This window comes from Carassius gibelio, chromosome B21, assembly GCF_023724105.1.
Source record: "Carassius gibelio isolate Cgi1373 ecotype wild population from Czech Republic chromosome B21, carGib1.2-hapl.c, whole genome shotgun sequence".
In the NCBI taxonomy this organism is placed as follows: domain Eukaryota; kingdom Metazoa; phylum Chordata; class Actinopteri; order Cypriniformes; family Cyprinidae; genus Carassius; species Carassius gibelio.
This window is the reverse complement of record NC_068416.1, coordinates 29,260,956-29,274,944: the sequence shown is the minus strand read 5'-3', so window position 1 is coordinate 29,274,944 and position 13,989 is coordinate 29,260,956. Positions and strand designations below refer to the sequence as shown.

The 13,989-nt window shown below is 42.9% G+C and overlaps 2 protein-coding genes across 2 annotated transcripts; one reads left to right on the top strand and one right to left on the bottom strand.

Annotated features, from left to right (window-relative positions):
• Window positions 1-1,094: 1,094 nt before the first annotated feature.
• nop14 (NOP14 nucleolar protein homolog (yeast)) lies at window positions 1,095-10,317 on the top strand. Its single transcript, XM_052588569.1, has 18 exons — window positions 1,095-1,444; window positions 1,798-1,932; window positions 2,087-2,228; window positions 2,318-2,457; window positions 3,055-3,189; window positions 3,266-3,388; window positions 3,463-3,594; window positions 4,002-4,290; window positions 4,386-4,516; window positions 5,421-5,506; window positions 5,760-5,895; window positions 5,997-6,098; window positions 6,181-6,334; window positions 6,724-6,883; window positions 8,694-8,841; window positions 8,916-9,034; window positions 9,615-9,770; window positions 10,113-10,317. The coding sequence occupies exons 1-18, from the start codon at window positions 1,256-1,258 to the stop codon at window positions 10,207-10,209; spliced, it is 2,574 nt and encodes an 857-aa protein (XP_052444529.1). The 5' UTR covers window positions 1,095-1,255; the 3' UTR covers window positions 10,210-10,317.
• Window positions 10,318-10,810: 493 nt separating this feature from the next.
• LOC127986307 (vimentin) lies at window positions 10,811-13,282 on the bottom strand. The gene is made up of 3 exons (XM_052588589.1): window positions 12,766-13,282; window positions 11,959-12,621; window positions 10,811-11,066 (listed from the first exon to the last, which is right to left on the bottom strand). The coding sequence occupies exons 1-3, from the start codon at window positions 13,211-13,213 to the stop codon at window positions 11,038-11,040; spliced, it is 1,140 nt and encodes a 379-aa protein (XP_052444549.1). The 5' UTR covers window positions 13,214-13,282; the 3' UTR covers window positions 10,811-11,037.
• Between the last annotated feature and the right edge of the window lie 707 nt (window positions 13,283-13,989).

The following is a 13,989-nucleotide window of genomic DNA, read 5'->3' as shown; positions in this document are numbered from 1 at the left end:
CACTTTGGTAGGCCACGCTTGCTGTTTTTAAATGTGTTATATAATTAAAACGAAATTGAAATTTGTTAAAAGTGTATAAAGGGCTCCATTACCTTCTGTTACCTTATGGCCCCGTAGAAACAGTTTTTGTAAAAAAAAAATAGGCTAACAATTGCGTCATAACCACTCGTCTCTCTGTCGCATTACCGTACAGACAGGAGGAGAAGCTCCCAGGCAATTAACTTAATATGGCGTACTGGGGTTACATTTTAAAATACTATACAAAATAATTAATCAGAATACTTACTCCTGCTCACTCATGCCAAAGAACTCCCCGCTCAAGCTCGCCGTCTCTGCAAGATTAACGATGGCAGTTTTCACGCACAGCTACTAGAAGATTTACATCTGTCAGACAGGTTGCTGACGTCATCAAGCTTAGTTTGAGTCTGCGCGTCAGAAACGGAAGTGCTAAAAAACGCTAAAAATGGGCTTCAATTGTCTTAGTTGAGTTCCAATGGGGTCGCTGTGTCCATTTCTTTTACTGTCTATGGTCATGGCACTTGTATACTGTTGTTGTTCTCTTGTTGACCTGACTGCTTCTATTGTTCTCATTTGTAAGTCGCTTTGGATAAAAGCGTCTGCTAAACACTTTTGGGAACGTTACTTTAAAAAAGTAATTAGTTATAGTTACTCACTACTTGTTCCAAAAAGTAACCGAGTTAGTAACTGAAAAGTAACTCGTTACCAGGGAAAGTAACTATTTACTGTTAAAAAAAAAGAAAAAAAGTTGCTATATATTAAATATTGTTTTTTTTTTTTGGAGCAGTTTTCACAAATGAAAAGTGTTTTTGAAACATATTACATGTACACATTACATGCACGTTCTTTCCTTGTTCTCTTAACGTCCAGTAATGTTAACGGCGTTAGAACGACGCGAAAAGTAATTAGTTACATTACCCCATTACTCAAAAAATAACGTCGTTACCTAACGCCGTTCTTTTAAACGGCTTTATTCTAAACACTGCTGCTAAATTATTAAATGTAAATATAAATGTTCGTGTCTTGACTGAGTGCAGTATCTCTCCGGGCCTCAGGAGGCGATCATCATCCAATCAGCGCCGTTCTCCGCGTGTGTTTCTGTCGCGTGCGCGCTGCATGAGTTTGTGAGGGTGAACGGATGAAACGTTCTCGGGATTCAACGCTCGGTTTAACGATTATGATTATGTGAGTGAATTATTCTATCGGTCTTCTCTGTAGTATCTGATTAGAGCGTTTAATGATGAGGAAGCAGCAGACGTTCAGCCGCGGTTTGTCCGATAAAGTCCGCAAGTCTAAAGCGGCTCCGGAGATCCAGAAAAACCCGTTCGAGGTGAAGATAAACCGCAAGAAGTTCGATGTTTTGGGCCGCAAGAGTAAACACGACGTGGGTCTGCCGGGGGTCTCCAGATCCAGAGCCATTCAGAAGGTGAAACACGCTAATGTTTGTGTTTGTGGTCGTTTAGTGTTCTTGAGGAAACACTGTCGTCTGATGACGTCACTGCACCGCTACATTATTCTCTTGGGTCACACTTTGTTCATTTAAGTACTGGTAATATTAATGTGCTACATGTACTCACTATGTGGTTAGGGTTTAGGGTTACTTGCATGTAATTAAGCATTTTTAATAGGAATTATAAAAATAGTTTTGCTGTGTTTTGGATCAAATAAAGGTTTGGTGAGCAGAAGAGACTTTTTCCTGTTCAAAACCTTTTTTTTTGACTGATGATGTATATGGTATTAAACATTAGTCTCAGATGGAGTGTGTGATTGATTCCTCAGAGGAAGGAGACTCTCCTGAAGGAGTTCAGACTGAAAGACAAAAACAACAAGTTCATCGACAGACGCTTCGGTGAATATGACAGTAAACTCACACCTGAGGAGAAGATCCTGCAGAGATTCACGCTGGAGAGACAGGTGACACACACACTCATCCGTGACCAGAACTAGAACCACAGCTGTAACCGTAACATCTGTAACCATAACTGTAACTATACCAACATTATTACTAGAACCACAGCTGTAACATGTACTGATCATCACTGGTGTGTGTGTGTGTGTGTGTGTGCAGCGCACTCAGGACAGGAAGGACTTGTATAATCTGAACGAGGAAGAGGAGCTGACCCATTATGGGCAGTCTCTGGCGGAGATGGAGAAGATGACGGATGTGATTGACAGCGACAGTGACTCTGAGGAGAAGGGCCTGCTGTCAGGTGATGCAGTAAACATGAATGATCATCACGTATCAATAATCACTGATTGTGACGCTCAGTAACTGATGTGTTGATGGATGGGTCTGCAGCTGAACTGACCGCCACACACTTCGGCGGCGGTGGAGGTCTGCTGAGGAAGAAGAGCACTGGAGATGATGAAGAAGAACACAAGCCCAGATCACGACAGGAGCTGATCGAGGAGCTCATCATCAAATCCAAACAGGAGAAGGTCAGAGAGTGTGTCCTCGCATAACAGAAGTTACTTTACTGTGTTTAAACATCATCCTGTCTCATCCTTAAACATCACCACACCAAGAACAACAACTGGATAGCTGTATGATAACTAATGATATCTATAATAGCTGTAATGATAACTGTGATACTTACAAATATAACTGTAACAACAGCTGTAACAATAACGTCAACTGTGATAATAGCGATAACATCTGTAACAGTAACTATAACTGTACCAACATTTGTAACAATATCATCTGTAACAATTACTATGAGAGCTGTAACGTAAATTATAGCTAACAATAGATGTAACAATAAATATAACATCTGTAATCATAACTATAATGATAACTATAACAGTATTTGTAATGATAATAAGCGTTATTATCGTCCACACTTTCTGAGACTGCTCAAGCTGTTTAGTTGAGAATCCTCTGATTGTGTTTTTATCATCAGCTGGAGAAACACAGCTCTAAAAGTGATTCCAGCAATATTGTCCTCGATGTTACAGTTCTAATAGTAGAGTTCGAGTGATTATTGTATGTTCTGTCTGTGAGCGGTTCTTTAACGCTGGTGCTGTTGATCTTGTCAGCGTGAGCGTCAGACGCAGAAGGAGGAGGCGCAGGAGCTGACGGAGAAACTGGATCAGGACTGGAGATCCATCCAGAACCTTCTGGCACACAAAACCCCTAAAGCAGAGAGGAAGGACGAGACGGACAAACCCAAGGTACTGAGACACCTGCGTCTACACACTGATGCTGCTCCTGTGTGTGCTGCTCTGACACTGTGTGTGTGTGTGCCAGCTGGACCAGTACGACATGATGGTGCGAGAGCTGGGCTTCGAGATGAAGGCTCAGCCGTCAGAGAAGCTGAAGAGTGCGGAGGAGCTCGCCCGAGAGGAGAGACATCGCCTGCAGACTCTGGAGGTACTGAGCTCCGGCAGCTGGACGCCTGAGGAAGAGGAGGAGGAAGAGCTCACTGATGTGTGTTTGTGTTCCAGGCCGACAGACTGAAGAGGATGATGGGAGACGCAGAGGAAGAGGCCGGTCAGACCAACACACACATCTCTGCTGATGATATGAATGATGGATTCATGCTGGACGGAGACGACCGCAAAACACTCGCTTACAAGGTGAGACACACACACACACACACTTACTGATATTTGGCATCAAAGAGAAATGTATAATTGTGACTCATAAAGTGTATTGTTGTCTATTTCTGTAAATATACCTGCGTTACTGATGACTGCTTCTGTCTACATTTTACATATGAAATGTTCTCAATTAAAATATTCAATTTAGAAAAAATGTAATGAAAGTAGTGAAAATGGTCTACCATTGACTTTCATAATTGAGTAATTTTACGAGTTATTTTCCTGTTTATCTCTGTGAGGTTGCTTTGAAACAGTCTGTACTTTATGAAGCTCTGCAGAAATAGACCTGACTTGACTGAAAACACAGTAATGATGCACTGTGTGTGATAGAAATGATGATGTGTGTACATGAGTAACAGACACGTGCTTCTCTCTCTCTGCAGGACGGTAAATGGAACATCGAGGGAGAGGAGGAGGAGAAAGAGGAGGAGGAGGATGAAGAGGGAGGAGAGGAGGAGGAGGATGACGGAGATGATGCTGAGGGTCAAGAAGAGGAGGATGAGGATGATGAAGGTCACTGTGACCTGCAGTCTGATGAGGGCAGTGAGGATGAGGATGGTCAGAGCACTGAGGAAGAACAGGTTTGTGCTGAAGAGCCTCCAGCAGTGATTGAGGAGCAGAAGAAAGCTGTACAGGAAGCAGCCAGAGCAGAACTGCCCTACACCTTCCCAGGTACCACAGTCACATGATCACCACCCGCTCACCTGACCTGCTGCTCCCAGTCTGAATTAACCTGTCCTGTGTGTGTGTGTGTGTGTGTGTGTCAGCTCCGGAGAGTTACAGTGATCTGAAGCAGCTCCTGCAGGATCATGAATCCGAGCAGCAGTGTGTCATACTGGACCGAACGCTCAAGTGTCACCATCCCAGTCTGGCCGCAGGAAACAAGGCCAAGCTACAGGTCAGACACACTTACAGGTCATCAACCCTAGAAGAATAAACTCTCTTTCCCTACAGTCCACTAGATGTTAGTGTAGGGTTTTCTCTGGTGAGGTCAGCTCGGTCATCTTCAGCATGCAGGAAGTTAGGAAAATAAAGGTCACGTATAAACCGGATGTAAATCTGTATTATTTATTTTAAATTGAACAGCAATGCACCAAAATTAAAGTGCGAAAAACTGTAAAATTATCTTTTTAATTATAACAGATGTTACCATAGTTTTCCTTTGGTGACATAATCTGAAGTTGGAAAAGGGTCTTGAATTGCAATCCATCACGGAATATCACAATATATTTTAAATTGTTATATTATATCATGAAATATTTTATCGTTGGGCGTCTGGTGATTCCCGCCGCTAGTAAGCTTTGGTTATTTTGTTGCATTTTTGTCATTTTCATTTATATATATATATATTTTTTTTTAATATGTCTATAAAGTTTTCAAGTTTCAGAAATAAAAATATTATTCTTAAAACCTATTATTCGTGAACATAATTTTTGCTTTTGATTAGTTTCTAATTGTGCTGTTCTTTGCTGTTTGTCTTTTGCTGGAGTTGCAGGATATTGTCTTTGTGTAAAGCTTTTCTGGAAAGCGATTTCAGAAAGGAACATTTAAACATTTAGGTTTTTGTATTTTATTTTGGGTTATTTTGTACCGTATTTAATTAAAAATCCTTTATGGTTTTAGTTAAACATCTCAAGTGCTTCAATATAAGTTGTTTGACAGTTTTTGATTTCCTCACTTGAAGTGATTTCTTTGAGTCTGTCAGGATGCTGTCTATGTAGATGTCACACAGTGTGTGTGTGTGTGTGTGTGTGTGTGTGTGTGTGTGTGTTAAATGTGATTGTGTTTCATTCTGTGTTCAGAAGTTGTTCGGGTTTCTGCTGGAGTATGTTGGTGATCTCGCTACCCAGAATCCTCCTGATCTAAAAACCGTCAGTGCACTCATCCCGTGAGTAACACGCACATTCTCTCTCTCTCTCTCACTCACACACACACATTCTCTCTCTCTCTCTCTCTCTCTCTCTCTCTCTCTCTCTCTCACTCACACACACACACACACACACACACACATTCTCTCTCTCTCTCTCTCTCACACACACACACACACACACACATTCTCTCTCTCTCACACACACACACACACACACACACACTCAGATGATGTGAGCTTATCTCTATGCTCGTGTGTGTGTGTTCTGCAGTCAGATCTGCGGTCTGTGTCAGATGTTTCCTGAGGCCGCGTGTAAAGCCGTGCAGACGTTACTCAGCGACAGCGGCCACAGCATGGAGGAGACGCTGGAGGTCAAAGGTCGAGCGCCGATGCCTGATCTGGACATGGTGCGCAGATGCACCGAAACAGGTTCACAGATACAGAGACAAGAGGCTGACCCTGAGCTCATCGTATGTGTGTGTATATGTGTGTGTGTGTGTGTGTGCAGCTGGTCCTCCTGAAGATCGCGGCGCTGCTGTTCCCCTCGTCAGACTTCAGACATCCAGTGATGACTCCAGCCTTCCTCTACATCAGTCAGGCGCTCACCAGGGTCTGTGTGTTTCTGTCATAATGAGTTTGAGTCATACAGACGCTTCCTTGATGTGCTGACTCTGTGTGTGTGTGTGTTTCAGTGTGCTGTCGTCTCTCTGGAGGACGTGTGTAAGGGTCTGATCCTCTGCTGTCTGGCGCTGGAGTTCGTCTCTCTGTCTCAGAGGATCTTCCCAGAACTGCTGAACTTCCTGCTGGGACTCCTGCACCTGTCCGTGTCCGACAAACACAACACGGGTACTGCAGTGTGTGTGTGAGAGTGAGTGAGGGTGAGTGTGTGTGTGTGACAGTGTGTGTGCGAGTGAGTGTGGTTGTGTGTGTGTTGACGAGCAGCAGGAATCTGTGTGTGTGGTGTGATCTGGTGTGTCGGGGTGGAGTGTCATGTCTGCCTCTGATGGGAAATTTTCTACATTCTCAAGTGTCCAGTAAGATTTTACTACACCTGATCAAACCTAACGAGCTACTCATGTGGAAACAGGAAGAGGAATCTGGTAGTTTCCTGTCTGCTTATGTCCATCTTCATGAGTGACAGAGGCATTACTGTATTCACATGTTCAGCCTGAGCATTTGATTCTGAACAGCTGTGCATGCTCACGTGACCTGTGTGTGTGTGTGTGTGTGTGTAGGTTATACGGTGGTGAGTCCCTTCAGACGGCAGGGGAAGAACTGTGATCTGCTGGTTCTGAAGGATCCGAGTGTGTCTCACAGCTGGAACAGGAAACCCATTTCACTGCAAACAGCTCACAGAGTCACAGCCCAGAGTCCAGTGGAGAGAGACCACTTCAGGTACACACACACACAGACTATCACACTCTCATTCACTCACTCACTCTTACACTCACTCTCTCATGCACACTATCTCTCACACACTCATTCACACTCACGCGCACACACTCACGCACACACACTCATGCACACATTCACACACACACTCGCACACTCATTCACTTGCACTCTCTCACACACTCTCTCGCACACTCATTCACTCACACTCTCGCACACTCATTCACTCACTCTCGCACAATTTATCGCATTCATTCACTCACACTCATTCACTCACACTCACACTCTCGCACACTCTCTTGCACACTCATTCACTCACACTCTCGCACACTCATTCACACACTCTCGCTCACTCACACATTCACACACTTGCACTCTCGCACACTCATTCACTCAGACTCATTCACTCACACCTCGCACACTCATTCACTCAGACTCATTCACTCACACTCTCGCACACTCTCGCACTCATTCACTCTCACTCACACTCTTACACACTCTCATACATACATTAACTTACACTCATTCACTCACACTCTCGCACACTCTCGCACACTCTCTTGCACACTCATTCACGCACACTCATTCACACTCTCACACACTCATTCACTCACACATTCACACACTTGCACTCTCGCACACTCATTCACTCACACTCATTCACTCACACTCTCGCACACTCTCTTGCACACTCATTCACTCACACTCTCGCACACTCGCACACTCATTCACACACTCTCGCTCACTCACACATTCACACACTTGCACTCTCGCACACTCATTCACTCAGACTCATTCACTCACACTCTCGCACACTCTCGCACTCATTCACTCTCACTCACACTCTTACACACTCTCATACATACATTAACTTACACTCATTCACTCACACTCTCGCACACACTCTCGCACTCATTCACTCACACTCATTCACTCACATTCTCGCACACTCTCTTGCGCACTCATTCACGCACACTCATTCACACTCTCACACACTCATTCACTCACACATTCACACACTTGCACTCTCTCACACTCATTCACTCACACTCATTCTCGCGCACTCATTCACTCACTCTCGCACTCTCTCGCACACTCATTCACTCTCTCGCACACTCATTCACTCACACTTATTCACTCACATTCATTCACTCGCACTCTCTCGCACACTCATTCACGTACACTCTCACGCACTCATTAACACTCTCTCACGTACACTTTCTTGCACATTCTCGCACACTCATTCACTCACGCAGACTCACCCACTCACACACACACACACTCTCAACTCACTCACACACACACACACACACTCTCAACTCACTCACACATACACCAGTTACTGATTACATTATTGATTGATCTTTGTATTTCTGTTTCATTTTTTTAATTCCTGTTTATTTCTTGCTTTATCTTTATTTCGGATGCACCTTTCATTACTTTTAAATCACTTTTATCTAAAGCACTATAATCACACTTGTGTTTGAAATGTTTTTTGTGTATGAACTTTTCTCGAAGCCTTAATGTAAAATGCATTGTTGTAGGTGTTCATAATGGATGTTATAATGCATTATAAAAATGTCTGAAATATGCAAATTTTAATGCATTACACTAATGCATGTAAAAGTGAATAGAATAATAGAATAAGAATGAATAGATTTATTATGACTGGTTACAATTATTCATGAGATCATAGGATTGCATTTATTAAAAGCCATAATTAAAGCATCTTATGTAAGCAAGTACTTGTGTAATGCACTATATACTGTAAGTGTTAGCAGGTGTTTAATACTCTGCTGTGTGTATGTTTCAGGCTGTCGCTCATTGATTCCTGTCTGGATCTGGTGAAGAGATGCACATCGCTCTATAAAGACCTGCCGTCATACGCTCACATCTTCCAGCCAATCAGAGCACTGCTTCTCAAGCATCTTCCTGTGGAGGGTTACCCCGCCCCTCTCCAGGTTCAGCATCTGCTTCACCATCAGATTCACAGTCATCAGTGTGTTAGCATTCATTCTGATGTGTTTGTGTGCAGGATCTTCACAGAGAGATCTTAGACGCCATTCCTGAGAAGCCTTCCCAGCATGCACCTCTGGTGTTCAAGAAGAAGAAACCCATCCCACTGAAGCTCTTCACACCCAAAATAGTGCAGATGTGAGTGAAACATGAACTACAATCATTTTATTCATGAGATTATTTTTGATTATTTTGATAAATGCAAAGTAATACTTTTCAATAAAATTTCTCTTTAGCTTTAAATCCTGAAAAACTAAGTGTATCACACAAAATAGTTTTCAACATTGAAATGTTTCTTGAGTCAATAAATTATAATGATTTCTAAAATATCATGTGACTGATGAAAAGCAGTGTTTTCTTCCCTGCTCCAGTTTTCACACTAATAACATTATATTTATAATATATTAAAAACTATATATACTATATATATATATATATATATATATATATATATATATATATATATATATATAAAAGCACTATATTATTGCTTTCTTTTTTGATCAAATAAATTCAGTCTTGATGAACAGTAAATATTTCAAAATCATTAATAAGTTTTGTAAGGTAATTTAATATTAATAACAATTCTATCAGTACTTTAATATAGTATTGTTATCATAATAAATGCTTTTTTCCAGGACAGTAGTTAGTGTTATTGGAATATAAGCCCCATCTGTTAATGTGCTGGAATCTGTCTTGTGTCTGGTGTCTCCTGCAGTCTGGATTACGGTAAGAAGCGAGGGAACACGAAGGAGGAGAAGGAGCGCGAGCGGCTCAAGCACAAATACAAGCGGGAGTTTAAGGGAGCGCTGAGAGAGATCCGGAAGGACACACGCTTCCTGGCCCACGAGAAGCTGAACGACGTCATGAGCAGGTGTGTGTGTGTGTGAGAGAGAGAGTGTGTGTGTGAGAGTGTGTGTGAGTGAGTGTTTGTGTGTGTGAGTGTGTGTGTGTGTGTCTGTGAGAGAGAGAGAGAGTGTGTGTGTGTGTGTGTGTCTGTGAGAGAAAGAGAGAGTGTGTGTGTGTGTGTGTGAGAGAGAGAGTGTGTGTGTGAGAGAGTGTGTGTCTGTGAGAGAGAGAGAGAGAGTATGTGTGTGTGTGTGTGTGAGAGAGAGAGAGAGAGAGAGTGTGTGTGTGTGAGAGAGAGAAAGTGTGTCATGTGATTGTGCTTCATCACATCAGTCTCTGACCCTGCTCGTGTGTGTGTGTGTGTCAGGGATGCGGAGAGGAAGAGGAAGGTGAAGGAGCTGTATGGAAGTCTGGCCACTCAGGAGGGAGAGTGGAAGGCCCTCAAGAGGAAGAACAGGAAGTGATGTCATCAGCTGCTTCAGTACTCTGGGAAACTGTACAGTTCTCCTCATGATAGGGGTTTTATATCTGACCGATTGAGAAATAAAGCTTTGCAGTGAGATCTTTCTTCATCTGATGGACTCCAGTTTCTTTTTTAAATGAGTTTTGCACTGCCAAAAAAAAAAAATATATATATATGTCTGTGTGTGTTTCTTTTTACATTTATTCTTCTTTAAAAACACTCAAAAGTCCTACTGTTCAGAAACTTTAGTGTGCATGCAAAATGACAGGAGATAAGAAATGTCAAAATGAAGTGAGTTTAAAACAAGAACAAATATCATCCAATGGGCTCAGAAAAATCTGATTAATCAAAAGGGAAAACAAATGACTTTCTGACTGATTGGCGATATTTGTTCTTGCTTTAACCTTAATCTCATTACAAGTTTTTCTTGATATCTAATGTCACCTTGCTTCTAAAGTAAATGTATCTTAATTACATTTTTATATATATATATCTGTACTGGAGACGATGAGACAAAAACAGTGCAGTTTAATAACTCTGTTCATGAATTATGATAATTATGAATTATGACAGTTTCAGTTGTAAATCAACTCTACAGAACACAACAGTGTCATTTCAGCTCAAGTTTACTTTTCATCCAAATGAACATTAGTAGGGAACCAATCAATGCAGAAACTCCAGGAATAAAGCGTTCGTTCTTCCATCACTGAAGCGTTTCATTAGAAGCAGAACACAGCAGACACCGGTGTGCATTCATCTCCAGCTTTATTGAGTGTGTGAGTCTGAGGAGGCTGATCTTCAGGCCGTGTGTGTGTGTGTGTGTGTGTGTCTACTGTACACTTCTCTCTTCTGTCAGCGCTTGAGGAAACAAGACACAAACACATCAGAACAGATCCACACCAAGACCTTTCTGTCAGCTACAGCTGGAGAACTCAGAATTACTGAGTGATATTAATAACTACATGTACTCGCTATATGCTCAGGGTTAGGATGATTAGGGTCTGGTTTAGGGTTACATGCTTGTAATTATGCATAATGTATTGCTATAATAGTAAGTAAATGTAATGAGGACACCTTAAAATAAAGTGTTTATGAAATCATATCTTTGCACAGCTAACACTGCCTTGGAAATACAGTTCATCAAAATAAAGCATATACACAAACCCAAATAGGAAATCAAAGAGTTATGGAATAAGCATGTGTCCTGAACTCCTGAACTCCTGAAACTTTTACAGCAGCTCATGCAATCTATTAAATACTTTTTCTCAAGAACTCTAATTATAAAAGAAATGTTATTGTAACTAGTTAAAGAAATTACTTAATTTAGTCACATGTAACTAGCGGTGTTGGGTAAGTTACTTAAAATATGATTAATTACTAATTACACCTAGATTACCGTACTAATTACTCTCTTAAAAGAATTGCATTTACTTTTTACTAATTACTTTCTAATTTTATATTTGAAAGAATTTAAATTTGGTTGGATGTCTTTTATTTTTTTAACTCGACACTCAACCTCGAATCGTTGAACAACATGACATTTCTCTTTTAATTCTTTCAAATGAATAATATAAAGTTGCATGAAGTCTTCTTGAACCGTCCAGGAAGAAGGTTACATTAAACACATTTTGAGGTTGAATCCACTGTTGTTTTTAAATAGAACGATTCTATCGTCAGCGCAGTGTTTGATGCAGTTGCTTCAGAAGTAACTGTGATTAAAAGACAGAATGAATGCATTACACTGACAGACCTTCTGCGACGGAGATCCCGAGCCGCTTCTCCTCTGCTTCCAGAAGCTTCCTGTAGGTGGCGATCTCAGCGTCCAGCTTCAGCTTGATGTGGAGCAGCTCCTGGTAGTCAGCCATGTATTTCCCCATCTCCAGCTTGGTCTGGCACAGCTGGCTCTCCAGCTGGACGATGATGTCCTCCAGACCGGCCGTCTTGTCCAGGTGTGCCTCCTCCATGTCCTCCAGCTGCTGCTCCAGCGCCCCGTTCCTCGCCCTCAGCCCGTCGATCTGGTTCTGCAGATCCGTCACCTGGTTGTGGAAGACGCTGATCTCCTCCTTCATGCTCTTCATCTTGTCCTCGTGTTTGCTGGCTTGATCCTTCAGAGTGTCGAATTTGCCCTTGTACCACTTCTCTGCCTCCTGGACGTTGCGAGCGGCCACAGACTCGATCTCGGAGCGCATGTTGCGCAGGTAAGCGGCCAGATCCGGTCTGTCGGAGTCCAGCTCCACCGTCACCTTGGACTCCTCGATCTGCTTGAGGAGGTCCGACACTTCCTCGTCGTGGAGCTTCTTCAGGAACTCGATCTCGTCCACCAGCTGCTCGATGCGCTTCTCCAGGTCTGCCTTCTGCAGCGTCGCGTTATCCACGTCCTGACGGAACTCACGGAGGATCATCTCCGCCTCCTCTGTGGACCAGAGAGAGATTTAGTCATGCAGTAGACTCTTACTGGCAGTGACCCTTTTGTAAGTTAATTTTAATTTGGTTAAATAAAGGTTAGAAATGGTTTTATGAAGAACATCCATGGAGTCTTCTGTATCTCACATCTCACCTTTGATGGCCATCTCCTCGTCCAGCTTGAGTCTCCAGACCTCCAGCTCCTCCTGGATGTATCCTCTCTCGATGTCAGCCGCTCCCTTCTCAGCGGTCAGGGCTTCGATCAGGTCCCTCATCTCTTTAAACTTGAGCTGGTACTCGTCTCCGAGGCCGGAGGGTCCTCCCTTGAAGCGTCCCTGAAGGCTCTCCAGCTCGGCTCTCAGAGCGCTGTTCCTCTGCTCCAGCGCCTGGACCTTCTGGATGTATCCGGCGAAGCGCACGTTCAGCTCTTGCATCTCCTGCTTCTCGTCGGCGTGGAGCTGGTGGATCTCGGTGGCCACTTCCACCGGCTGGGCCTGGACTCCGGAGCGTCCGCGGCACCGGGACGGAGACGGGCTCTGGACCCTCATCCTGCTGGAGCCGCTGACGCTCAGGCTCTTCTGTGAGTACGACGAACCTCTCATGATTCAGACTCGGAGGAAGCTTTGGCTCTGGGAGACGCTCGCCGGGTTTATATGGGCCGGTCAGGAATCTGGCAGAGTCTCTTGAAAGTCTTGTGAGGTTCTGACGGGTTTAAAAGCGGATCATGACGCTCCTGCCAGAGTTCGAAGGCCAGTGTTTCTCATTATCTCTCGGATCGTTGTCATTAGAGGTTTGGAGGCCAGCAGCTCCTCACACTTCAGGAACACATATCTGGAGCGTGTGAGCTGCACTGATCCTCCATCTCTAATCTCAGACACACACCTGCAGGACTGAAGCTGATGAACACTTTCCACAGGTTTCCCATCCGTTCGTCAGATGTTTGGGGAATGCTTATATTTAGAGTCTGTGGAACCCAGGGTTATTTTACTACTACTGAGAAACTAGTTATATGATAATAGCTTGAATTAGTTTTAAGTTTTTCAGTTGAGTTTTTGTCAGTTTTAGTAATTTTGTTTTGTGATTTTGTCATTTCTATTAAGTTTTTTTAATTTCTATATGGTAATAAAAAATTTTTTGGTCATTTTTATTATCTTTCTGTCTTGATTAGACAAGCCAATCCTAAACGGAGTTTCTAATCCAGGACAGCACTAAAGCGGGTCTTTCACAGGAACAGATTTAAGGATCACGGATTGGAGCTGAAGTATGACGTGTGTCTGTTGTCCAGCTGGAATGTGATTGTCTCATGAGAATATTAACATCCTCAGCGTTTCATATGTTTCAGTGATTGATGAGTGTTAATGACACACACACACACACA

Bases quoted from the DNA above. Each gene is read 5' to 3' on its own strand.
- LOC127986307 (XM_052588589.1), bottom strand. From the start codon at position 13,213: ATGAGAGGTTCGTCGTACTCACAGAAGAGCCTGAGCGTCAGCGGCTCC. The intron at 12,622-12,765 runs GTGAGATGTGAG...TCTGGTCCACAG, and splicing joins CGAGGAGATGGCCATCAAAG to AGGAGGCGGAGATGATCCTC. The intron at 11,067-11,958 runs GTCTGTCAGTGT...TGTTTCCTCAAG, and splicing joins CGGGATCTCCGTCGCAGAAG to CGCTGACAGAAGAGAGAAGT.
- nop14 (XM_052588569.1), top strand. From the start codon at position 1,256: ATGATGAGGAAGCAGCAGACGTTCAGCCGCGGTTTGTCCGATAAAGTC. The intron at 2,458-3,054 runs GTCAGAGAGTGT...TGATCTTGTCAG, and splicing joins TCAAATCCAAACAGGAGAAG to CGTGAGCGTCAGACGCAGAA. The intron at 8,842-8,915 runs GTTCAGCATCTG...GTTTGTGTGCAG, and splicing joins GTTACCCCGCCCCTCTCCAG to GATCTTCACAGAGAGATCTT.